This window comes from Cyprinodon tularosa, unplaced genomic scaffold (assembly GCF_016077235.1).
Source record: "Cyprinodon tularosa strain WSP-4 unplaced genomic scaffold, ASM1607723v1 ctg1270, whole genome shotgun sequence".
Taxonomy (NCBI): domain Eukaryota; kingdom Metazoa; phylum Chordata; class Actinopteri; order Cyprinodontiformes; family Cyprinodontidae; genus Cyprinodon; species Cyprinodon tularosa.
The window spans coordinates 85786-112034 of NW_024038082.1; the positions used below are offsets into that span (position 1 = coordinate 85786).

The window sequence follows — 26249 nt, forward strand, 5'->3', positions numbered from 1 at the left end:
GGGTCCATGCGGTCCCCGTCAGGTGTTAAATGGGGATAGTTGCAGGTAACGGGTCGAATCTCGGTTCTGAACTCTACGAGTGCGGGACAGTTTTGAAAGATCAGACCCGTGCAAAGGGATTTGCTGAGGAGTCAATGAGTTGATGCAATCAGCTGGTTTTCCTTAAATAGAAAACTTTAAATCAAATTGTTTCTGTTAAGTGACCAGAGATGACATGAAGCGAGTTGGAGCCATCGAAATAAACTGAATAGAATTTAGGAAAGTGTACCTTCAGCTCAGGTGAAATCATGCAATGTGTAAAGGAATTGAGCAACTTGTGGGGGAGGAATCTAACCCTCACCCTTCCACAAGGTTTAAGAATATAGATGATGGAATTGGTAGCGGTTGATGATTTCAGAGAGGGCTCTGTCTCTGAGGAACCCAGCGGTATCAATGAATGACTGGTTAATGACCAGAGGCATTGCCTATGGCTGCTGGACCCATCAAAAACAGTTCACAGGGTTACCATGGTAACCTGTCATACTTTAGGAGGTCAAAGTGTTCAGACCCTTCATCATGGCAGAGATGACAGGACTAAGGTTCTTCCATCTTAGGAGGTATTGCTTAGGAGATGTTGCTTAGGAGGTGTTGCTTAGGAAGTGTTCTTAGGAGGTATTGCTCAGCAGGTTTTGCTTAGGAGGTGTTGCTTAGGAGGTGTTCTTAGGAGGTATTGCTCAGCAGGTATTGCTTAGGAGGTGTTGCTTCGGAGGTATTGCTCACAGGTATTGCTTAGGAGGTGTTCTTAGGAGGTATTGCTCAGCAGGTATTGCTTAGGGGGTGTTCTTAGGAGGTATTGCTCAGCAGGTATTGCTTAGGAGGTATTGTTTAGGAGGTGTTGCTTAGGAAGTGTTCTTAGGAGGTATTGCTCAGCAGGTTTTGCTTAGGAGGTGTTGCTTAGGAGGTGTTCTTAGGAGGTATTGCTCAGCAGGTATTGCTTAGGAGGTGTTGCTTCGGAGGTATTGCTCACAGGTATTGCTTAGGAGGTGTTCTTAGGAGGTATTGCTCAGCAGGTATTGCTTAGGGGGTGTTCTTAGGAGGTATTGCTTAGGAGGTGTTGCTTAGGAGGTATTGCTTAGGAGGTATTGCACAGCAGGTAGTGCTTACGAGATATTGCTTAGGAGGTGTTGCTTAGGAGGTATTGCTCAGCAGGTATTGCTTAGGAGGTGTTGCTTAGGAGGTGTTCTTAGGAGGTATTGCTCAGCAGGTATTGCTTAGGAGGTATTGTTTCACTAAAGCTGCACTTTCCTTACCAGTGGAATTCGATTCTTCTTTCAGATTTCAGAAGCAAAGCAGCAGCTCCTGACTGGTGACAGTTTCTAGATGAACGGAGGTTTTTCTTCTACAGAGGATCAGACCTTAGAGCTCAGTAAGCTGAGATGGTTCCCCCCCCCCCACCCCTTTCTTTGTGACTCGGCCTCCCTTTCTTTCCCTCCCTCCTTTCCTCCCTCTCTCTAATCGCAGTGTTGTGGGGCTGACGCTCTCCCCTCCCTCTCCGTCGCCTGCCTGCATATAAGCCTGGATTAGTGGCTGGTCTTCAGAGATGAGGTTCAGGCGTCTGGGACGTCTGGTGCAGAGGGCCGCCATGACCCCTGCTGTGGCCCCTGAAGATGAGACTCCATCATGGGAAGGTGAGCCTTCAGACTTTGGAAGTCCTTCTTTCCTGTTGATCTGCTGTGTTGCACAAGGAAGAGGATGAAGTATATTTTTAAATTTGGCTAAGGCGGCACCTCCTGGTGTTTTGGGTGATGAAGGAAGGGGGAGGAGAAGGGGACGCCCTGTCATGCTAAGAATGTTACAGAAACCCACAGAGTGCAGAAATTACGGCTGTTTAGAGATCAGAAAAGCAGACGTCTGTTTCCTTTATTGTTGATGGGAGTTTTATTGCAGCGAGATGAAGCTGAAACGTTTACAGTCTCACTTCTTACAGACGCTCTGACTCATAAGCACTTACTGTAAATCGTCTTAAAGTCCTGCAGCATGGGGGGCAGACAGATTAAAAGCGGTTCCAGCTGTCAGAAGAAGCCGTGTTGTTTTCCAGGTTCCTGTCTGCAGATCAGCATCTCAGTCAGAGATCAGCGCTGCACTCAGCTCCTGATCAGCTGACAGGATTAGAAGGGAAAAGGTAAAAGTCCATCGGCTGTCTTCAGGCCTTCATATGAACCACATCCTGTAATAAAATGCTGGTTTGAACATTTAATGAAAAGTGATTAAGAATCGGTTCGATGAGTTATCAGGCTATGGAAAGGTCAGATTAGGGAAGACGTGAAAATCACTTTAAGCTCTTGCTTACAGACCTTTAGACACTTTAATAAAACACCAAGCTGAGAGCACAGCTGGATGATTATCCTTCAGTCAGCGTCGACTAAAGTGATTCCAGGAGCAGAGAGGAGGCGTGTCAGAAAGGTGTGGAAAAATCCATTTTTGGATTCCAGTAACTCCATTATGGCTGCAGAAGAACCTGGGATGGCTCATCTTTTCCATGCTGCTTCAGTTCATGGAACTTGGATCCTTTTTGCAGAGGCTCCTTCTCAGTCAGGTAGAGGTCTGGACCTTGGTTCTGTTGAGGATCAACAGGGTTATCAGCCTGATGGTGTCCTGCAGATGTTCACAGGCGTCTACAGCTGGCTGCCTGTCACAGTAAACCTGACCAGTCTCCGCTCCACCAGGTACATGACTCTGATGGAGGGGAAGTCTTTTTGTTCTGAAATGTTCAGGCTGTGGTTAAACATATCTTCTTGGGTCCTAAGTGTCACATGGTTCTTAATTAAGATGCTATCTTCTCTACAGAAAGACAAATTCCCCTCCTGATGAATCTTCCAAACCAGTTGCCACACTGGGAAAGCGGCCATGACATTCTGCCCTAGTTAGCATGTTTCCTTTGGTTATTCTCAGCAAACCTCTGCATGCTTCAGACCTGGTTCCATAGAGGTGGTGTCGTTGCTGATTATGGTGTCAAAAGTGGTGTCAAAGGTTCACACATTTGTTACTTAATTAGAAGTATAGATACTGCAGTTTAAAAAAACACTCTTGTAAAAGTTGAAGTATCAACTTGACCTCTTTACTCAACTAAAAGTGAAATAATATGTTCTCCAAAAACTCCTTAAAGTATAAAAGTACAAAGTAACATTTAACAAAAACAGTCAGATGCCACTATATGAATTGAAAGCTCAATTTTATGACTATTTCTAGAAATTCTTAGAGATAGGTCCAAGGATGAGGGAGGTCTTGTTGGTCTCCGTCTCCCGATACGCTCTCGCCTGTGTCCGACCTTTCAGACATTTCAACATCTTTTTCTTCATCCAACATTGTAGCATGGCATAGACAATTCACGTTAGCAGTTTGAAGAACACCTGCTTGCTTCTGATGATTTCCTTTAGCTAACCAATGAGTGTTTGTGTTCTATGACTCATCCAATTCCACTAGTTTTCACTAGATGTGGATGAAGCAAATGATCTGCAGTGGATGGAGCACATGACGTGAAATAAATATTTATAAACATTAAACCAGGGGTAACCAATTAAAAATCATTAACCAGTAAAGGTCCTGAGACATTTTTAATGATCTTTTAATTTAACACTGAAATAAAATTAGGTGTTTATGCATCCATGTTAAACATTGAAAATAAATGAATAGAAAATTTTTAAAAGATAGAAAAAAAAGGAAATGTTTCCATATTAAAATCTAAAGTGTTTTTTTGCAGTAGAGAACAACAATTGTTCAGTTTGGTTTATAGACAATTTCCTGATTCCCATATTTTCTAAAACACCTGAACTGAGCGTTTGTTATTTTTCTTTCTTTTTTCTGTCTTAATGATAGCAGGATTCCCTGCAAGGCTTTAAACCTGGGTTTGAATGGAGACTAAGCCATTCTCAAGCACATATCAAGGAGCTCATTCTGAGCCTGGATCCATATTTATTTTTGATTCTGTTCATGGAGGGGAATCCTGCTTCACAGCAGCAGGTTGAGCCAAACATACTAAATGTTCAGGTTCCGCTCCGGTCCGGCCAGGTCACGATCCGATATTGCAATCGCACCAAATTAAAATATAGTAACAACAGATCGGTAATAACTACAGATTAGAACATAATTCTTATATATTTCAAAAAACTAACACTGTTTATTTAAATGATTGGATGCAAACTATTGGTTCTTCAACAGAACAGGAAGCAGATTTCTCATCTCCATCAGAAACCGCACATCTGCTGGATGCTGATGGGGATTTTTTAAATATGTCTTATTAAATTAAGCGTTCATTTCTGCATTTTTTCCTCCTTCGTATTTAATGATAATATCGCTCATGTTCTCCTCGAGCTTTGAGGATAAGTCGGAGCGCAGCAATACAGGAGGAACAGCGGAGGCTGTAGGCTTGGCCTTGTGCAGGAGGTCTGGAGCTGTGCAGCGGTGACAGAGGATGTGGGATTTTGGGGTAACAGGAGAAGCGGCGCAAGTGACGTGTAGACACTGTCGACAGAAAACATGCAGTAATTTATAAATGTTTTAAATCAGGTTGGGTCCGGATTAGCCAGCAGGTGGGTTCTCTGACCTCTGCATAACACTGAAGCCAAGAGTAACGTTTGTTTTAAAAACGTAAGGAATAGAAAGTACAGATAGTTGTGTGAAAATGTAATGAGTAGAAAGTCAGAAGTAGGAAGAAAAATAAGTAATGGAGTAAAGTATAGATACCTAAAAATAGTACTTAAGTACAGTAACGAAGTATTTGTACTTCGTTACTTGACACCTCTGATTATTATTCCATCTATTCACCGGCTCCTCTTCAGTCCTCGGTTAAACATATTTTCTTAAATTACCAACTACAACTCAAACTCTCTTCAAAGAAGGAGCTCAGTAACTGCTGCGCTTTCATCCTGATGGAGACATACCAGACAACGCTGTTAGCCTGGATAAGCTAACATAATACCGTGCCAATAGAAGCTTTGAACTCAGTGGTAACATTAGAGGAGGGGGGCATTGTGTTTACATCAACAACAACTGGTGTAAAAAGATGGGGTGCCAGCTTCTGCTCTTCTGCTAGTTTCTGACTGTTGACTGCAGTCTATCTGCCCAGAGTGTTCAGAACATCACCACCCGGGCCAACCAACCACCCTGGATAAATGGAGAGGTTCGGAAATCGCTAAAAGCACCGAACTCAGCTTTAAAGTCTGGTGATAAAGAGGCACTGAGAACAGCGCGTGCCAACTTAAACCGTGCCATCAGATCAGTGAAGCAGAACCACAGCTAGAAGATCCAGGATCTTTTCAACGATGATAGTAACACCAGGAGGATGTGGAAAGGCCTTGGGATGATCACAGACTACAACACACCCTCCCCCCCGGTAGATGCAGCAAACACTGACTTCCTAAATGAACTGAACAACTTCTTTGGAAGGTTTGAGGCACTAAACAGCCTCCAGCAGTGAAAGCTGTTCCACACCAGGGGGAGGAGGCAGTAAACCTGGACGTAGCTGAAATGAGGAAAACTCTGAGGAGAGTTAATCCGAGGAAGGCCCCAGGGCCTGATAACATACCTGGGCAGGTGTATAAGGAGTGTACAGATCAGCTGGCTGGAGTCCTCCCAGACATCTGTAACACCTGAATGGACCAATCCATAGTGCCAGCATGCTTCAAGTCTGCCATCATTATTCCAGTCCCAAAGAAGCCTCAGGTCTCCTCACTCAATGATTAGAGTTTTCTCAACAGTCCATCAGTCTGATAGCGGTGGGGAAGAAGCTGTTGCAGAACCTCCTGTTCCTGCATTGAATGCTGTGAAGTCTCTTCCCAGAGGGCAGCAGAGAGAACAGTCCATGGTGGGTTGGGGGTCATTGATTATGTCACAGGCTCGGGACACACAGCGCTGGGATGAAATGTCTTTAATTTGAGGGAAGAGGAGCCCCCATGATCCTCTCTACTGTTCTCACCTTCTTCCAGTCTGAGGCGCTGCAGCCTCCACACCACACAGTGAGACAGCTGGTCAGAACGCTCTCTATGGTGCTTCTGGAGAAGGTGGGGAGGATGGGGGGGGGGGGGGGGCGGGGGGCAGGTGGGCTCTCCTCATCCTCCGCAGGAAGTCCAAGCGCTTCTGGCTAGTATAGATTCTATAGTATAGAATGCAACTATGCAACATTTTTACAAGTAGGAGCCCTGGGGAATTAATCCTTCTAACCCTGAAACCACAACAGAAGAGATAAATCAGAACCCAATATCTTGCATCTGAGGAAGGTTTGTGTTTGTAGACATATGAGCAACAAGCTGCACCTCCTCAGTTTATCTGATCTGGTAGAAACATCTCAGGGCCTTAACCCTTTAACGTCCTTGCTCAACTCTAGCCTGCATTTCCTATGAAAATGATTAGGCTGTTAAAGGGTTAAGATTGCATTTTGTGAATTGCTGCTATATGAATGAACTGGGTTTATTTCTCTGTTCCTGCTGACGTCACTGATTTAACACCAAAGATAGGGCTGGAATGATAAGGCTTTCATTAAAGGATAAGACAGAATGAGTGGAATTAGATGAATCCTGTTGATTTGGGACCTTATTCTGGAACAGATGGTGGATCTGTGGCTGTGAGCTTTTTTGGCTGCAGCCCCTCATCCTTCCATCAGGGGGCCGGAGTGACTCCTGGCTTTGCTGCCTTTGCCCAGCGTTTTGGGCAAAGGCAGCACTCAGGAGTTTGATCTTTTCCTTCCTCGTCTGTGTTTGCTGGTTGTAACCCTGCAGTAGGAGCAGCCACCTTCCTCGAGCTCATGATTAAAACAGCAGCAAACATCTGTGTTATCGGCTGACTCACAGATGAACCCACTGAACTTCTGACACCTGAATGAGCCTCTAGCAGCGACCGCAATCCACCATCATTTAGCAGCACAGACATAAAAACCAGCGTCCCCAGTGTGTCAACTGAATGAGTGGAGCCGTTCCGTTTCACAGGAACCACAGATACCAACAAATGTCTTTGTGAATAGATAGCAGAGCTAACCGCGGCTCCAAAGGGCCCAGGAGAACTCATTCCTCTGTAGACAAAAACAGACATAAAAAACATGATCCTCCAGCTTCTATTTACATGCTGTGCTGTGATGTCAACAAAGTATTAAGCACAGGAGGGATTCTGCAACGTAAGCTACCCAGACTGCTGTAGGGTGGATATTTAAAGGATCTTCCTGTTTTCCTGACATTTAGGCTCAGTCTAATGTGTTTTTAGAGCCTTTGACTAAATAAAGAAACCTGTTTATGTTTTGGTGGAGAGTCTCAGTCTGCAGCCTTCATATCAAAGAGTCCAACGTGGTTTCAGGGAAAAATAGGCCATAAGTTTGAGATCGGTTCCTCAAACCCGTGTATTCAGCATCTCAGCTTCAGCTAAAACAGAGAAGCTGGAGAGAAGAGAAAAACTTCCTCTGTTCCCTGTTGAACTGCAGCCAAACTTAACAACCAGCGTAGGAAACAATCAGTCACTGGATGAGTTATTAGAAAAAGTTCAAAACAATCCACTGGACTTGTTTCCAAGTTTGAAAACGTTTTCGCTTCCCATCCAGGAAGCTTTTTCAAGAATTTCAAGAATTGAAAAAGCTTCCTGGAAGGGAAACGAAACATCTTTAAACTTGGAAACAAATTCCAGCGGATTGTTTTGAACTTTTTTGGAACGACTATGACCTGGATGACTGAGAATCTTCACCAGCAATATGTCACTGGATGAGAGACAGTCCCTCCATGCATGGATCAACATCATGTTTCAATCACATTTCATGGAGTTTAGAGGTGCAACTTTTCTTTAAGTTTGAAAGGATTTTTCAAATGGTTTCTGCAACCAATATAAATCACTCGATATCTTCTTTAACCTAAAAACTTGATGTATTCTCTCCTCTCTCCAGGATGATTGACAGGAGACACGTTGAGGCGCAGAATGAATGTGGTCCCAGTGGGCGGGTCATCCTCCTCCCACCTCCTGGTGCCAGTCTCTGTCACCTGCTCCTGGCTGCTGCTGCTCTTCCATGCTGCCTATGGTCATAAACCTGCAAAGCTTCCTTTGATTAGCCGGAAGCCCTTTATTGCTGCCTGGAACGCTCCCTTGGACATGTGCTCCATCAAGTACAACATCAGCACCAACCTTGAGCATCTTTTTCACATTCAAGGAAGCCCCCGGGCTGCATGGACCGGCCAAAATGTGACCATTTTTTATGCAAACCGGCTAGGCTACTACCCCTACTACACGCCACAAGGCAAAGCTATTCATGGTGGTCTGCCGCAGAACTGCAGCCTGGACAGGCACTTGCTCAAGGCTTATCAGGACATCGTTCATTTTATCCCTGCAGAGGATTTCCGTGGACTAGCTGTCATTGACTGGGAGTTCTGGAGACCTCAGTGGGAACGGAACTGGCACAAGAAGGACATCTACCGGCGAAAGTCAAAGGAGCTGACGGTAAAGGCGTATCTGGGCGTCACTGCAGCTCAAGTGGAGGTGCTGGCCCGGCGGCGGTTTGAAAAAAGTGCCAAAGCATTCATGCAACGAACAATCCAGTTGGGAACCCGTCTACGGCCCAACGCCCTCTGGGGATTCTACCTTTACCCGGACTGTCACAACTACAACCTGCATGACCAGAACTACACGGGCCTGTGCCCGTCGTCTGAGAGGACGAGAAACGACGAGCTGCTGTGGCTGTGGAACAGCAGCACCGCGCTGTTTCCTTCAGTGGCAATCAGGAAAACTCACAGCAACAGCAATAGCAACTGGCACTTTGCACACCATAGAATCCAGGAGTCGCTCCGGATCGCCTCTCTGACCTCAAAGGAGTATGACCTTCCTACCTACGTCTACCTCAGACTGAGCTACCGAGATGATGCCCTGGCCTTCCTGTCTGACGTAAGTTCATCAGATAAAGATCATTTTAGAAACACAGGAAAGCAGCAGCCAAAGTTTATGCACTACTGCCATCTGCTGGACATCCACAGAAACACATTTTCAAAAGAATCATTCAAACAGTGAAATTAGAGAAACCTTATTTTCTGTTTGACAGTAAAGGACTGAATGATACTGTTTTTTTTTTTTGTATCCTGCAGAAAGACTTGATTCATACCATCGGGGAGAGTGCTGCCCTGGGAGCTGCAGGGTTCATCATCTGGGGGGACCTAAACCTGACCTCTTCCAGGGTTTGTGAACTTTGACCCCGTCTTTACTTTGTTTTTCTAATCTCACCAAACGTTCATAACATTTCAGAACAAATTTGATTAAATTCAGCTTATTTCTCTAGCGCCAATTCACATCATGTCATCTCAAACCGCTTTACAGTTCACCAGATCATCCGGTCAGATTGATTCAAAGTTTTCTATCTAAGGGAAACCAGCTGATTGCATCGACTCATTGAATCTTCAGCAATCCCTCACACTAAGCATGCTTGTAGCGACAGTGGAGAGAAAAAACTCCCTTTTAACAGGAAGAAACCTCCAGGAGAACCAGGCTCAGTGTGAGCGGCCATCTGCTGAGGCCGGCTGGGGTTCAAGGAGACAGAAGCAGACATAGAAAAAGCAGCTGTAAAAGGCGGCCCCGTCCAGGAAACACACAGCCAGGCAGACGAGCTCCGAGCCAGCTCCCATGTCAGAGGATGAAGAGAGCACATCCAGTTAGTCGCAGTCAGAGAAACAGGACTACACTGGAAAACAGACCAAGCTCCAACATCTAGAAACAAAGGTGTTGATGGCAGCAGCACAGCTGATATTTCTCTCCAGGATGGAGTCACAGCCAAACAGGAACAGACCAGATGAAGCTACTATGAGTAAAGCAGAGAGAGCAGAACGTTAGAGATTGAACTAACAGATTCTGCAGAGTGGGAGAATAGAGACAGAATGAAGCAGAATGATGAAAAGGGGTCCCTATGTCCTCCAGAAGTCTAAGCCTATAGCAGCATAACTATAGAGATAGCTCAGGATAACCTGAGCCACTCTAACTATAAGCTTTATCAAAAAGGAAAGTTTTAAGCCTAGCCTTAAAAGTAGACAGGGTGTCTGCCTCACGGACTAAAACTGGTAGTTGGTTCCACAGGAGAGGAGCCTGATAACTAAAAGATCTGCCTCACATTCTACTTTTAGAAATTCTAGGAACCACTAGTAAACCTGCAGATTGAGAGCGAAGTGCTCTGTTAGGAACATAAGGAACAATCAGATCTCTGATATCAGATGGAGCTTGGCCATTTAAGGCTTTATATGTGAGAAGGAGGATTTTAAATTCTATATCTTTGAGTCATGATTCAGACGCCTGGATTGAAACTCTTCCCAGCATCAAACATCCTAAACCTGACAGAGTAAATGGCTGAACATTCGCTATGTTGAAGTTTTTGTTAGGCGAACATGTCTGTAGGATTTTTAATCCCATGATGCATTGTCTCCACAGCATAACTGCACGTTAGTGAAGTCCTTCCTGACTCACCGCCTCGGTCACTACATCACCAACGTGACCCGGGCCGCTGAGGTCTGCAGCGAGTTCCTCTGCCAAGGAAATGGCCGCTGTGTTCGCCGGGACCTGCATGCTCGCCACTACCTCCACCTGAGTGCTGGGAGCTACCAGATTAACCCTTCGGGGGACGGGGCCTTCGCTGTGAGTGGGTGGCCATCGCAGACCGACCTGCAGGAGCTGACCGAGAGATTCGGCTGCCACTGCTACGAAGGCCACGAAGGAGAGCGCTGTGACAGCATGAACAAAGTCAAGGAGGATGACGACCTGAGGAGGGAGGAGAAGGAGGAACAGGAGAGGAAGAGGACGGAGTGGGAGGATGAGCAGGGTGGGCTGTGGGAGAGTGGGGGGGGGAGCAGTGCTCTGCCGCTCCACTGCTACCAGAAAATATTCCTGCTTGCTTTGACCTTGCTGCTCACTCAGACGGTGGTTTAGCTTTATAGAAAATGTTGCTAGCAGCTGTAGCCAGACAGCTCTCCATCGCTGATGGTTCAGGGCAGTCAGCTGGCTGTTAGCACGCATACCGACAACATGTGGACTTCTGGACTTGGTTTTGAAGACATGCTTCATCAGAAATGGTCCTATCAGCTCCATGTGGACAACTTCCAATGAGGTTCACTTATTAGTGGGAGGGGGACGTCCAACAGCAGGTACAGGTGGGTCTGTTGGGGGTCTGGAGTGTGTCAGTATGGGCGGCTGTAGAACCAAATCCTTTTCCTACGATGATATAAGCTGCTAATTTATTACCTAACGTCATACTGGAGGAGCTGCACTTTTAGCTGTATTAAGGCAACAGTTTTTATATACTCCTTATCTCATTTATTACATTAAAGGATGAATCATTGCCCTGTTTTTATGCTTCTTGCTACGCTCCTCTACCTCCATAATAATCCCCCCATTATGGTCTGTGGCCTCAGCTGACCTATCTGTGTGATCCAGGACTTTAGAAGCCAGAGAATCTGTACAGATAATAAAAATCCACCATGTAAATCATGGATGTGCATTATTTCTGACGGGTTGGTAAAATAAAAGATTACAGTCTCTGTGCCGTTTTGTTTTGATGGTATAACCAAGTATGAGCCGAGGCGTCATCATACTGGTAAAGATTTACCTACTGGTTTTGATTAAAGGTGGTTTTACGGTAGACTGTTAGCCCTCTAAATCCCTCCAGGATTAATAAAGTGAGATTGTAGGTTTGTGGATGTTACTGCAGGGATTATGTCTCTAATTTTAAGGGCTAATGAGGTGATGTGTTTATAGCTCTTCACACACAGTTTGACTGTGGCTCAGTTCCTAGAAGATGTTTTGCCTCCATTGGTGAGGATTCAAATGAGAGACTTCAGATGACTTTTCATCAGTCTGACCTCTAGGGGGTGTTCATGCACTGGAAACAGCTCTGGGCTGTGTGCAACTGATTAAGAAGCAACATATTTGTATCCAATGACACACATAAAAAGAAATCAATTTAACATTATGGAAAAAAGGAAGAACCGCTGGAATGTTCCAAGATGAATGTTCTGTAACTAGCTGATGTGACAAAAGATGATGAGCTCATTGGTGATGTAGTTGGAAGCAGGTTTATATACAAATGGTCTAAACATGAAGACAGCGGGTTGACTTTCGGTGATAACATTCTGGGTTGTCGGTACAATTCCCTGATGAGGCTCCTAAGCCTGATAGAAAAACCCAGAAATGTCACCATGCAGCAATAGATTCTAGACTAGCAGATTTCCTGTTTTACGTGAGAAGATCATTTAACATAAAATTTAGTGTTAATATGCAGAACTTCCTGTGCTGTAGGAGAATCCTTCGCCTTCCTGCAGAGATCCACACAATCCAAAAACAGCAGGATCATTCTGCTGCTTCAAGGAGAGAGTAGAGGCATGATGGAAGGATCACAGGTGGTTCTTCCTGATCTTCTTAAACCGCCGCCTCCTATGGTTTATGGGTTAACCCCCCCATATGATGTGAAAGCAAAGTTTTACTTACAAGCAAAACACCTTTTGAAGAGGCAAAAATCCCCACAGGTCTGAACCTACTGGCAGATGCCGACCAGTCAGAACCGCAGTTTGCAACTTCAGACACACCCACCGACCATAATGACCATAATGACGTATTACCATTACAACTGTTGTAACTGTAAATGGACAGGTTTAGGTGACCACGTCACATTGTTCTGAAAAGGCTTTTAATGCAGTATATTTTTATAAAATAGCTCTAATAAAGTCCCAGTTAGGGATGCTAATATGGATTTATTAGAACTGAAAATTCCCAACATTATTCTCCATAAGTTCCTTTTCAGCATGATCAGAATCAACATCCTGTTCAAAAGGTGTTCACAGATATTAAACCTTCAAAGTGAAATCACATAACAGAATATTAATATTTCATTCTTCCTCCAGTTTCTCTGTACTCTCCTGGCCCTGCATCACGAACAATAATAACCTTTACAGCACATTCAGTATGGAAAACACACTTTAACCAATTAGGATATTTTAAGGGGCCAATTACTCAGATTGATTTTATATCTCATAATATTATGTGTCACGCGTTGGTTTTGGATTTTTACTATTTACATTTATTGATAAAGAATATAACCAGTCATGATGCCAGATCCAGGGTCCCAAAATGCAATGAACAGATGATTAACTCATTTAGTGGTTTGCAGTCAAACTTCATCATCGTGCCTTTTCCATTTCATTGCTTTCTTTCTAACTTTCAAAACTTCAGCTGTTTTTACTAAACAGCTGCTTATTTTTCTACATTTATCAGCGTCTCTTCCAGAACTTTCCGCTTTTTAATCCTGGCTCTCTGCACACTCCTTTACTCTACGTCTTTCAGACACCGTTGACCAGCTGATTGCACTGGGTTACATCAGCGAGCTCAGAGAAGAAGAAACACACCAGTGTAGGAGGAGGCAGCATGTGAAGCACTCATCGCTGAACACTTATATGCAAAAATCAAAAATTAAAAAATCGACGGCCGTTGGCCAAATTAAGAGGACCACTAGGAATTGTCAATCTCCTCTGATGAGTCTCTCTTGTTCTGGGACCAATAATAAATGAAGGGATGAGTCCCTGCTGGGATGTGAAGAACTGAGTGAACCTCACCCTCCCTAACAAAGATGCTGAATGAAGGGCTGGTCGCTCCATGCAGCTCCTGGCTGATGTCCTACTCGGAGCAACATGGAGTCAGCTCCTTTTTCCACAGCAGGCGTCATGGTGGTGGTTAGCTGCATCATCCAGTATGATGGGGGAGTTTAGGACCCAGGATTCATTTAAGCCACATAACAGGTGCAGGAAAACCAGACCGAGCGGGTCATACTGGGACGGCCAGTGGACAGATCAGACCCAGACCATCAGAATGACAATGGGTTTTCTTCTGCAGGTTCTAGCTCCTGCTGATGTTCTAGTTTTTCCAAAGAAAGAGCTTTGTCATCCTGGATGGTGCAATCACTTATTTCTATGTTCTTTTAGTTATGAAATATTAACAGTACGATGAGTCTCAGCTGATCAGATGGTCTGATACAGCAGAACCGTTTCCGTCATAGAAAATATTTATGTTTTGAAATAATTTTTCAGTATATCTGTTCTCACAGGGTCTGTAATCTGATCTCTACTGTTTTTATTTTCATTCTTTTTTAAAGAAAATTAGTTCATTATCATTTTTATTTCCTGTCAGTAAGGCACAAATTATTTTGTAAAAAGTCCAAAGTATCCATGATTCCAGTATGGAGGTCAGTCTGTAAACCTGGAGCTGCTCCATTGCACTGAGGGACCCTGAAGGAGATCCCAAAACCTCGACAGACAGACCAGAGGTTCCAGTATGAAGGAAAGACACACCTCTGTTTGACCTACGATATAGTCACCTAGTTTATAGATCTGTGAAGGTTTGCATGGAGAAGTTTCTCCAGCTGCAGTTCAATGAGCTTTGAGGAAACTTTCCATCAGTTTGTTAAGCTAATTGGCTGATAATAAGAGAAACATGAGCAAAAAAAAAAACATTCCTTCTAATAACACTATAATAGATGTCTGGGAAGAGCAGATGGAAGGATGTTAATTCCCAAAGACTGCTTTTTCAACAAAAAAAATCTGTTTGGAGCCCATCCAGCCAGGAGCTTTCCCACTCTGACCGGATATTATAGCATCGTCCATTTCCACCGGTGTCAGATTTTCATCCAGTCTCTTTTTAGAGTTGGAATATTCAAATTATATTAGAAAGAGTCAGATTGGCTGCGTTCTGGTATTGAGTCTGATGATCCTCTGCTGAGAAGCCACCAGGAAGGTGAATTAGTGAAATATTACAGGATGTAGTTTTAGGACAATCTGGCTAATAATCTGGATGTTGGCCCCCTTCCTCATAGAATCTGCTACAGGATTAAAGGCTAAGCTTGAGTGGAAGCTAGAAGATGGATTTCAGTCTGTATGGCTACTGTCCATCCATCCATCCATCCATCCATCCATCCATCCATCCATCCATCCATCCATCCATCCATCCATCCATCCATCCATCCATCCATCCATCCATCCATCCATTTTCTTCCTCTTAATCAGGGGCCGGGTCACAGAGGCAGCAGTCTAAGCAGAGATGCCCAGACTTCCCGATCCACACACACCTCCTCCAGCTGCTCCCCGAGGCGACATCAGGCCAGCTCAGAGACATAGTCCCTCCAGCGTGTCCTGGGCCTTCCACCACGCCTCCTACCAATGGGACATGCCTGGAACACTTCGAGAGGGAGGCAACCAGGAAGCATCCGGAACAGATGCCCGAGCCACATCAGCTGCTGTCCTTTTAATCAAATGAGGGGTCAGAGGTTAAGCTATGAGGATCGTCGGCCATCTTGATCCCAAACAATATGCAAAATTAGGAGTGACTGTGCTGCATTAATCTGAGCTTGAAGCATTTCTTATGCTTCGTTCATCCATTCATTCTCAGCATACAAACAGCAGAACCAGACCACCGAAAGCAGGCAAAGTGGGTAAGGTGTCATGCCTAAGGACACAGTGGCTGGGATGGAAGGAGCAGGGGTTTATACTAGCAGCAGGGCCAGTAAGAATCCTGATCACCTGAGCCACCTTCCTCCATTATAACGCGGCTTATAATGCTAATTATATGCAGTTGTGCATTTCGGATCATCATCACACAACATCTAGACAGGCTGAACACCACTGACAACATCCGTTGTTGGTGGGTAAAAATAACATTTGCACGATCAAATAAAAAATTGGGTAAAAAAGGAATAAAATGGTCAAATAAAATGAAGGCGACTGTTTGGCTAGGTATTTAAAGTCAATGAGAAAAGGTGGACAAGAGATTTAAAAGCACTGAGAGAAGAGGCCTCTCTGCTATGCCGAGGCAGTGAAAGCTCAGTTCCCTCTGAGCTTCTGCTTAGTTTTAGGGGCAGAAAATGATGCTGTGATCTGAAATCACACCCAAAAGTTCCTTTTCTTTCTAAAAACGTTTGCTATGAATATTGGAAAGAAAAGACGGATCCATTAAAAGTTGAACAGACCTGCTGCTCCTTCTCAGATTAATTAGAAAGACATAAGATGGAGCTATTTCATTTAGCCTTCTTACATGTAAGCCTACCTGTAGCTCAGAAAGAGCTACCCACTGAGGAGACCTTTTGACCACAGGGGGCGCTCCTGAAGATCTTCAATGGCTCTGGTACCATCAGCCATCTTCTATGGTTGGTCTGTCGGAGTCTAGCCCTGCAGATCTGTGCCTTATGAAGATCATCGGCTCCTGCTATCGGTCAGAAATATGGAGACTAAATAGCCGTCAAATCTGTTTCTGTGCGTGACCACGCCCCCTGCGCAAAGGTTCTGCACGCATCATTGCACACCTCAAAAAAATCCTGACTATGCGTCAGACGGTCACAAACCTGCGCAGACCTCAAGCAGAAGTGCGCAGACAAAAAGCAGCTGTGATTGGTCGTTTGTATGCCTTTCCGGCTGTCTGTGTGGTCGTCCTTCTTGATTCGGAGCCGGGGCACACCATTTTTAAAAACCGAGAAAAAACTACAATGGACGACTACGATGAAAGGTTAATCGAGGAGGTTCGCTTCATTAACAGAACCTGTTCCTCTTCGATGTCTAGCAACTCTAGATCCATCTCCGTTACTGTGATATCTTGCAGACGCTCCATTGTTGTTTTGGAAGATAAACACTCCCATCAGTGCCGCAAGTTCTCGAATAGGCTCCCTTTGCGCTTTGGTGGGAAACTGCTGTGCGTCCCTAGAAATTCCAGACCAGTATAATCTCCCCTTAAGACCTTACATTTTGTTACTCTTCGAGATGATATAAAAGGAATACTAAACATTATTATAGTTTAACATACTAAATAGTTTACTTGAGTGTTTGTTGTAATGTCCACTGAGGATCATCTCACTCTAAAGGATAAAAGTGTTGGGATCCTCAGGCTTGCCCACCAGAGGGCGCCGAGGATCCTCTTCTGCTCTCTTTGTTTTTTCCCTTAGGTTTGGAGTTACTGTGGGGATCTGAAGATTACCCTCTGTCTCCAGAAGGATGCGCTGTGGGTCTTCTGGTGCTGGAACTTTCCTGCACACCTGTTCCTAATCCTCTCATTAGAAGACCTCTCCTTTATAAACTCCTGCCTGACCTTGATCCCACGCCGCAGTGTTGAACTTAGTTGGTTAGCTTCCTGAGCCTCTACTACAGAAAGATTCTTTGTTATCTCTAGTGTGAGATTAGAATCTAATTCTTCCTTGTCTCTGCCTCACAGGAATCCTGTCTCTTCGTGAAAGCTCTGGATGAGCTTAACCTCCTGTCTCTTCGTGAAAGCTCTGGATGAGCTTAACCACCTGTCTCCTCGTGAAAGCTCTGGATGAGCTTAACCCCCTGTTTCCCCGTGAAGCTCTGAAGAACTGTCTCTCTGGCAACCTGTCTCTGGCCTGCAGCTCTGGGAGAGTTGCATCATAGGAAGCCAGTCCCACGCCTGACGCTCTAGGAAAGTGAACCTGCTAATCTGCCCTGGTGAGCCAACCCAAGAATCTAACATGGATGCTACCTGTTGACTTCCCTGTGGAGTTTTCCCCGTGTGGATTTCCCCCTGTTGTCTCCCTGCAGTGAGCTGGAAGCTCAGTTACCAGCCATCTCCCTTTTCCTGCTCAGACCTCTGTGAATCAGCCCCCCGCCTGAACTGTTTTCACTTCTTACCCTTGTGCTTGTGACTTTAATAAACTTTTTGGACTTTTACCAGCGCTTCCGTGTGTGTTCTGCATCTTGGGCTTACTCTCCGTGAAACCACATCATGACAGAACACTGCGGCCAAACACAAAGCCCAGCAGATCACCTCCGTCGTTGGTCTGAGAAACAGGACGCTCAGACATTTATTCACTCGCAACCCGTCCATGAGTTATTGTTAAAACAATCATTCGCTAGCCACTTCTACAATGATAACGCCACGTCAGCGGCTCGTCCTGCCCCGAATACTCTTCCGCTTCCTGGTCCTCCGGCGGTGACGTCGTCTCTCAGTCAAGATGATACCCTTCCTTTCTGGTCTGCACTTAACCCGTCGTTTTCGTCACCTGGTCCATCTCTGCCTGAGAGATTTTCAGGTAACCCACGTAAGCTCAAGGGATTTTTATTTCAGTGTCAGTTATTTTTCGGTTTTCATACTTCTAGTTTTCCTACTGATCATGATAAGATCGCCTTTGTTGTTTCATTTTTGTCTGGTGAAGCCCTTGAGTGGGCGGAGACAAAATTTCCGCTAAAAACCAGAAAAGATTGTACATATCAGAGTTTTATCCTGGCGTTAGAAAAAGCCTTTTGTAGGGTCACTATGTGTTGTCTTTCTGGTGAGCTTCTGAATATAAAGCAGGGTAATAGGTCTGTAGCCGAGTTTTCTAACGAGTTCCAGATTAAAGCAGCCGTTTCCGGGTGGAACGAGTCTGCGCTCATGTCCGCTTATCTCCTGGCGCTAAACAGTTCCATCAGAAAGGAGCTTTCATTTTACGTCGAGCCTGCTACCCTAGAGGACCTCATTGAATTAGCCATCGGTTTAGACTTAGCTTCACACACCAGTTTCAGTTCCTTTTCGCGCCGGATTAGTTTCTGTTCACATATTCTAGAACATCATTTAACACCATCCGTTAAAAAACTCAAGATTGCCCCACCTAGTTCACGTCAGACTGATAGAGTTCCCTGCCAGCCAGATCATACCCCTGCACCCGTCACCGTGGAGTCTAGACCTGTCCCCTCGCCCGTTTTTCGTGATCCCTACATCCATGAGGATGATCTAAGGGAGTTTTTCTATGGAGATAGAGAAGACATCTTCCCTCTCGAGCCACCACCTTCTGTTATACGCCAGCCAGATCCAGATCTTGACCCAGTTAATTTACAACCTGACCCTTTACCTGATTTTTTAGCTTCGGTTCCTATCAATAAACCAGTTAGCCTAGCTCCTAAGACCTCTCGGCGTAAGAGAAGGCGTCGCCTTAAGCCAGCTCTGTGCCGTCTAGAGACCCCTGAGTCAGCTCCGTGTCATCCAGAGACTCCTGAGCCTGCCCTGTGCCGTCCAGAGACCCCTGAGCCTGCCCTGTGCCGTCTTGAGACCCCTGAGCTAAGGATTAGAAGATCTTCAGAAGATGGAGTTGGTGAAGGAATGCCTCCAGGAGCACCTCAGCAAAGGCCACAGATCGCCAAGAGCTCTCTACTGACGCCTCACGCCTCCTCAGAGACTGAACTTGAGCCTCCTTGGACGTTCACTCCAGTTCCAGAGGTGGAACCACAGTCGGTGGTCCCACCTGCTCCTGAGGGTGAACCACAGTCGGTGGTCTCACCTGTCCCTGAGGTGGAGCCACAGTCGGTGGCCTCCCCAGCTCCTGAGGCGGATCCTCGGTCTGAGGGTTCGCATGTTCCTGATCGGGAGCCGCAATCGGCGGGCTCCCCTGTTCCTGATCGGGAGCCGCTATCGGCGGGCTCCCCTGTTCCAGACCCGGAGCTGCAACCAGCGGGCTCCCCTGTTCCTGACCGGGAGCCGCAACCAGCGGGCTCCCCTGTTCCTGACCGGGAGCCGCAATCGGCGGGCTCCCCTGCTCCAGAGCCACAGCCGGCGGTTTCCTCAGAGCCTCCTCCAGAGCCGCAGCCGGTGGTTCCCTCAGAGCCTCCTCCAGAGCCGCAGCCGGCGGTTCCCTCAGAGCCTCCTCCAGAGCCGCAGCCGGCGGTTCCCTCAGAGCCTCCTCCAGAGCCGCAGCCGGCGGTTCCTTCTGAGCCTCCTCCTGAGCCGCAGCCGGCGGCCTCTTCAGAGCCTCCTCCTGAGCCGCAGTCGGTGGCCTCTTCAGAGCCTCCTCCAGAGCCACACTCGACGGTCTCCCCAGAGCCTCCACCAGAACCGCAGTCGGCGGTCGCTACAGAGCCTGAGCGGCCGAGGAGGGGACGGGGTACCCCGTGGGGGTACCTGCTGAAGCTTGGGCGTCATCCTCCTGAGAAGCTGCTTCGCCTCCGGCCCCGCGGCAGACCTCCTGAGCGTCAGTTTCGCCTCCGGTCCCGCGGCAGACCTCCTGAGCGTAAGCTTCACCTCCGGCCCCGTGGCGGACCCACAGAGCGTCAGCTTCGCCTCCGGTCCCGTGGCGGACCCACAGAGCGTCAGTTTCGCCTCCGGTCCCGCGGCAGACCTCCTGAGCGTAAGCTTCACCTCCGGCCCCGTGGCGGACCCACAGAGCGTCAGCTTCGCCTCCGGTCCCGTGGCAGACCCCCGGAGCATCATCTTCACCGTCGACCCCGTGGCAGACCCCCAGAGTGTCAGCGTCGCCTTCGACCCCGCTGCCGGCCACCTAAGACTCTGCTCCGTTGTCGGATCGTAGGCCGGTCTCCTGAACCTCAACCGTGTCTTCAGCCCGGCGGTGCTCCCCCTAAGACGCTGCTCCACCTTCATCTCAACGGTCGACCTCCTGAGCAGCAACTTCGCCTCCGCCGTCAGCCCCACGGCAGGCCACCTGAGACTGTGTCCTGCAGCCGGCCCCACGGCAGGCCACCTGAGACTGTGTCCTGCAGCCGGCCCCACGGCAGGCCACCTGAGACTGTGTCCTGCTGCCGGTACTTCGGCCGGCCACCTGAGACTGTGTCCCGCTGCCGGTCCCTCGACCGGCCACCTGAGACTCTGTCCCGCTGCCGGTCCCTTGGCCGGTCACCTGAGAATCTGTCCCGCTGCCGGTCCCTCGGCCGGCCACCAGAGACTTTACCCAAGAAAGTTTTTGGGTTTTCTTTTGCTGTCGTCCACCGTAAGTGGATCGTTTTTTGTTCTGGACTCTGTTTTTGTTTTCTGCCCTCCTGGCTGTTTCCCCCTTCGCCCACCCTGGGTGGGTTGTTTTTTGTTTATTGGACCTTTTTTTCTGTTGGTTCTGGCCCTCCTCGCCCTAGTGCCCCCTCCGCCCGCCCTGGGTGGGTTGTTTTTGTTTTCTGGACTCTATTTTCTGTTGTCTCTGGCCCTCCTCACCCTAGTGCCCCCTCCGCCCACCCTGAGTGGGTTGTTTTTTGTTGTTTTTTGGACCTTTTTTTTTCAGGGGGCGTCTGGAATCCGCCCTTGAGGGGGGGGCTCTGTTGGGATCCTCAGGCTTGCCCACCAGAGGGCGCCGAGGATCCTCTTCTGCTCTCTTTGTTTTTTCCCTTAGGTTTGGAGTTACTGTGGGGATCTGAAGATTACCCTCTGTCTCCAGCAGGATGCGCTGTGGGTCTTCTGGTGCTGGAACTTTCCTGCACACCTGTTCCTAATCCTCTCATTAGAAGACCTCTCCTTTATAAACTCCTGCCTGACCTTGATCCCACGCCGCAGTGTTGAACTTAGTTGGTTAGCTTCCTGAGCCTCTACTACAGAAAGATTCTTTGTTATCTCTAGTGTGAGATTAGAATCTAATTCTTCCTTGTCTCTGCCTCACAGGAATCCTGTCTCTTCGTGAAAGCTCTGGATGAGCTTAACCTCCTGTCTCTTCGTGAAAGCTCTGGATGAGCTTAACTACCTGTCTCCTCGTGAAAGCTCTGGATGAGCTTAACCACCTGTCTCCTCGTGAAAGCTCTGGATGAGCTTAACCCCCTGTTTCCCCGTGAAGCTCTGAAGAACTGTCTCTCTGGCAACCTGTCTCTGGCCTGCAGCTCTGGGAGAGTTGCATCATAGGAAGCCAGTCCCACGCCTGACGCTCTAGGAAAGTGAACCTGCTAATCTGCCCTGGTGAGCCAACCCAAGAATCTAACATGGATGCTACCTGTTGACTTCCCTGTGGAGTTTTCCCCGTGTGGATTTCCCCCTGTTGTCTCCCTGCAGTGAGCTGGAAGCTCAGTTACCAGCCATCTCCCTTTTCCTGCTCAGACCTCTGTGAACCAGCCCCCCGCCTGAACTGTTTTCACTTCTTACCCTTGTGCTTGTGACTTTAATAAACTCTTTGGACTTTTACCAGCGCTTCCGTGTGTGTTCTGCATCTTGGGCTTACTCTCTGTGAAACCTCATCATGACAAAAAGAAGCTAATAAAGACATCTTCTCAGTCTTTCCTCTGCACATCTAAGGAGGAGGATGTTAACAAAGACGGCTCTCTGACCGACTGTAAAACATGAAAAATATCTCCCAGTCAAATCGCGGAAATGCTTCTCAAGCAACATGCTGAAGCCTCCAGGAGTTTCTAAAGGTGAAACACAGACTGTTCTCCACTCACTCTATACTGCTGACTGAACATAAATCAGATATCAGAGGCCCTGCATGCTAAGGCAAGCCCCTGTTCTCTGGTGCAATAACAGCCGGGGGTCTCCATCCAACATGAAGACAAAATGTCTGAGTGCCGTATAAGTAACTGCGGTTTCCTGTCCTTTCATGTCAAAAAATGTAAAGCATCACATTGTTTCCTGTTCAGAGTAAAACTGACATTCAGATGTTAGGAGACCTTCCAGCACCGGGAGCTCTCCAAGATACCTCTCTGAGTCCCTTTTGTCAGTTGCTGTGGTAAGTATGGGAAGGTAAATAAGATTAAAGAGCATTATGATGAACCCCTCCAACTAGCTGCTTATGGGCAAAATGTGCTCTTCCAGAATGAATATGGCAGCTTCAAATTTATCACCTGAGGAAGGTTAGCTGACATTAATCAAGAATAAAGACGATGGATGAGAAACTAAACACAAGAAAGAGCAAAAAGCACAACAGAGTTCCAACAGAAAAGTCAAAAATAAAGGCTAAATAAGGAAGCCGTTCATGACTGAGAGGAAATGAAAGGGCAGACGGACCTGAAAGGTTTCAATGGAGCATGAAAGAGAAGATGACAGAAACCATCAGAAGATCAGAGGCAAGTCATCATCAACACGTTGGGATCCACGTCCATCCAGGTCAGCTGAAAGGCAGGATGTTGGTGGCAGCTGCTGGTCTGCTGCCAGAAGCAGAAAATTTATCCGCTCTGCTTCATCCAGATCTGGTTTCAGATCTTCCCAAACTAATACTAATAAAATGTCTTTTGAACTTCATTTAGAAACACAATTAACTTCATAGTATAAATCAATCTGGAAAGGATGCAGCTTTACAGCCTATTGAAAACAATGAAAGTGACCCTAAGCTGGAATCCTAATCCCTGAAATAATCTGGTTTATGTTATGATCATCATTGATTTAAATCAGGGTCAGCTCTGCTCCTCTTTGTCCTTAATACTTGTTCTTTTGTCAGCAATAAATAGATACCATATGAAATATTCTATTAAGACACTAAACTGTTAGGTATATATTTTTTATATTTTGTTACCAAGATAAAGGGTATAACTGGGAAGCAGACCCGTTCTAATAATGAGGAGGCATTTGTTCTGTGACCATTGCTTCACTGAGACTTCCTGGGATGAACACATTATTGCATAGAGATCATAAAAGAAAGGCATAAAAATTGGTTTAAAACATTATGCTGCATTTTCTATGGATATGGTGACCTTGATAATCCTGATAGGTGCTTTATGGTTAATTTCTACATAATTCTTGGCCTTAAATTCACTCCTCTATAAAGTCCAGTTTTAAAGATGATTTTATTCTACTTTATTTCCAAGTATTATAAGAATACTTTTACTTAATGTGTTGAAGATATGATCAATTTATTTTATTTCTCTGCCATCCTTGCTGAAGTTTTTGGATGTGTAGCTAGTCTGCAGGTGACCTAAACCTAACCTTAGACCACCGCTTTAGGTGCCTTTTCTACCGGCTTTTACTTGCATTTTCTAAACATTTGAAGGACAAATTAACCAAACTTAAAGGCACTTCTCCTTCAACAAATGAATTTAGCTCTAAAACCAAGAGCCTCCTGCTGTCATGGTGTCTGTCTGTGGCTGATTGTGACTTCAGATTCCCTACAGATCTCCACTGGAGGGCGCGTTAACCTGTAGGGTGGCACACTTGTGTTTATGCTGATGAAGGTTCTCAGCCATCCAGGTCATAGTCATTCCCCCCTTTAACGACCGACCCCTAGAATCATAGACAGGTTCAGATATTACAGGCTAACGATGGAACTAACGACCCATTCATCGGTTACCATTGCATGTTTCCAAGCGATACAAGGCGTTGTCTATATAAGACTCAAACTCACTGCGGATCCAGACATTTGAATTGAGAAAGCTTCCTGGAGAGGAAGAGAAACGTCTTCAAATCTTTTTTTTTTTTTTTTTTTTTTTTTTTTTTACAGTGTCCTGTCTGGCAAGGTGGCAATAAGAATAATTGTCTTGATGCCAAAAGGAGCCCAACAGATTTTACTTTCACAAGTGTAGCGGTATCGCAATTGCCATACCGCTCCACTTGTTTCATGTATATAAATTGCTTTATTATAATTATGCAGGGAGTTTTACAGTTCATATGGACACTGCAATGTAAGTAGAGCAGAAAAACAGAAGAAGAAGAAGGAAAAAGAAAAAGAAAAAAACAGGACAAAAGATGAAAGAAAGAGGAGATAGGAAGGAGACAATGACAAAACATTTTCAGTCTGCTTCAACACCTGTAATGAGATGGAGAAAAAAAAAAAAAAAAGAAAAAAGAACAGCACAACCAAAAAACATGGTACGAGATATACAATAAAGCAAACACCTTGAAACTATCACTAAAGTAATATTATTAAGTCTGACATGTACTCTGTGTTACCTGAAGATATGAATGTGGGGTTTCTGTTTGGAAGTGAATCTCTAAGTACCTGAAGCCTAGCACCTGTAGTTGTTTGTGAGGGTGAACTTGTGCATGTAAAGTTTTAACCATAGAAAAAAATGCTCAATAGTGGTTGTGGAGAGCCGGAGAGGCACACCCCCCAGAGCACTGAGTCCAGCGCCGGGAGACCCAAAGCCCCAGGCGCCCAAGGGGACCCCAGAAGCGAAGGCACCAAGGCGGGGCCAGCCCCGGAAATCAGACCCCACCAAGGCAGGAGGAGAGACAGCCACGAGGAAGCCCCCCAGCCACCGCCATGCCGGCGCCCCGGGGAGCCGCGGGGACGAGTCCGCGGGCCCCGCCGGCAGCCGGCCACCCCGAAGTAGGGCCGGGCGCCGAACACCAGCCCCCCCACGGCGCCGACCGAAACGCCCCAGCCCCACAGAGCACCGAAACACGCCCCGCCCCCCCGCACCAAGCCCCGGCGACCGGCCGCAACACCCACCGCGACCGCACCACCCAGGAAAACACTAAGACGGCCCCGCCCCCGGCCGGGGCCCATGCGCATCCGCCGCGAACCGGCCACGAGCGCCGCGGGACCCCCCCCAAAACGCCCCCCCGGCCAAAAGCGCAGCCCCACCCCACCAAGACCGATGCCAACAGCGCGCAACGAAACACACCGCGCACAGAATCAGCCCGAGAGCAGAAAAGCCGCCCGGCGCAAAACCGCAAGAGGAGCAGACCGCAGCCGGCGCAACCACCCCCCCCAGCAGCCCGAGGGGCAGCACAAAGCCAGAGCGGAGCGAACCGCGCCGCCCCCCCCACCGGACGATGCCAAAGCAGCCCAGCCACGTCCGCCACCCCCCCCGCAGCCCGCACCAGGCCCCGACACGCGGCCAGAGCAGCTCCGCCGCCCCGGCCCCCCACCACGCGCCGGTCATAGCCACCCCAGGCCCACACCCGCCCCGCAGCCCCACCCGCCGCGATCAGTGGGAACAGAGCAGCCCCGCCATGCCTCCAGGAGGGAAAACCCACCCGAATACCCAGCCAGCGCAGCCAGCCCGCCCAGACCGGCCCCCCAACACTACCCCCGCCGGAGCCGCCCGGACCCCCACACACCAGCGGCGCGCCGCCAGCAGGACCCCCACCCAGCAGGCCCGCCTGCCCCCCGAGAAAACAGACATGCCAAACCCCCCAAAGAAAAAAAGAGAAGAAAAAAAAAAAAAAAAAAAAAAGGGGCCCCCACAATGCGACAGCGGACACCAGACACCGACCCGCCCGCAACCGCTCCCCCCCACCGAGGAAGAGAAAAAAAAAAAATAAATAAATAAATAAATAACAAATAAATAGGTAAATAAATAAATTAATTAATAATTACAATTAAAATAAATAGGCAAGAGGAGAAGTGCGAGCGGAAAAACCGGAGCCCAAAACAGGACCCAAGACCCGCACCCCACCATGCCGTGCAGCTCCCCCCCTCCCCGAACCGATACCACAGAACCGGCATAGGAAAGAAACACCGCCCAGGAACCGGCATCGGAGCGAAGGCACCGGCACCGACCCCGAAAATCCCCGAACAACACCCAGCCCCACCCCGAAGCGGATCCAGTCCCAGGCCCCAGGGATCCGAGGCCCCAAGGGCACCCCACCCCCAGACAGGAGCCCCAGCAAAGCCCCGG

The 26249-nt window shown here is 47.3% G+C and overlaps 1 protein-coding gene across 1 annotated transcript; it reads left to right on the forward strand.

The window, feature by feature from the left end:
- The first annotated feature begins 1514 nt into the window (after positions 1–1514).
- On the forward strand, positions 1515–11426 carry LOC119777772 (hyaluronidase-4). Its single transcript, XM_038276776.1, has 4 exons — positions 1515–1667; positions 7898–8886; positions 9084–9173; positions 10411–11426. Exons 2-4 carry the CDS (start codon positions 7930–7932, stop codon positions 10903–10905), a joined length of 1542 nt encoding a protein of 513 aa, XP_038132704.1. The 5' UTR covers positions 1515–1667; positions 7898–7929; the 3' UTR covers positions 10906–11426.
- Positions 11427–26249: the final 14823 nt, after the last annotated feature.

Bases quoted from the DNA above. Each gene is read 5' to 3' on its own strand.
- LOC119777772 (XM_038276776.1), top strand. From the start codon at position 7,930: ATGAATGTGGTCCCAGTGGGCGGGTCATCCTCCTCCCACCTCCTGGTG. The intron at 8,887-9,083 runs GTAAGTTCATCA...TGTATCCTGCAG, and splicing joins CCCTGGCCTTCCTGTCTGAC to AAAGACTTGATTCATACCAT. The intron at 9,174-10,410 runs GTTTGTGAACTT...TTGTCTCCACAG, and splicing joins TAAACCTGACCTCTTCCAGG to CATAACTGCACGTTAGTGAA.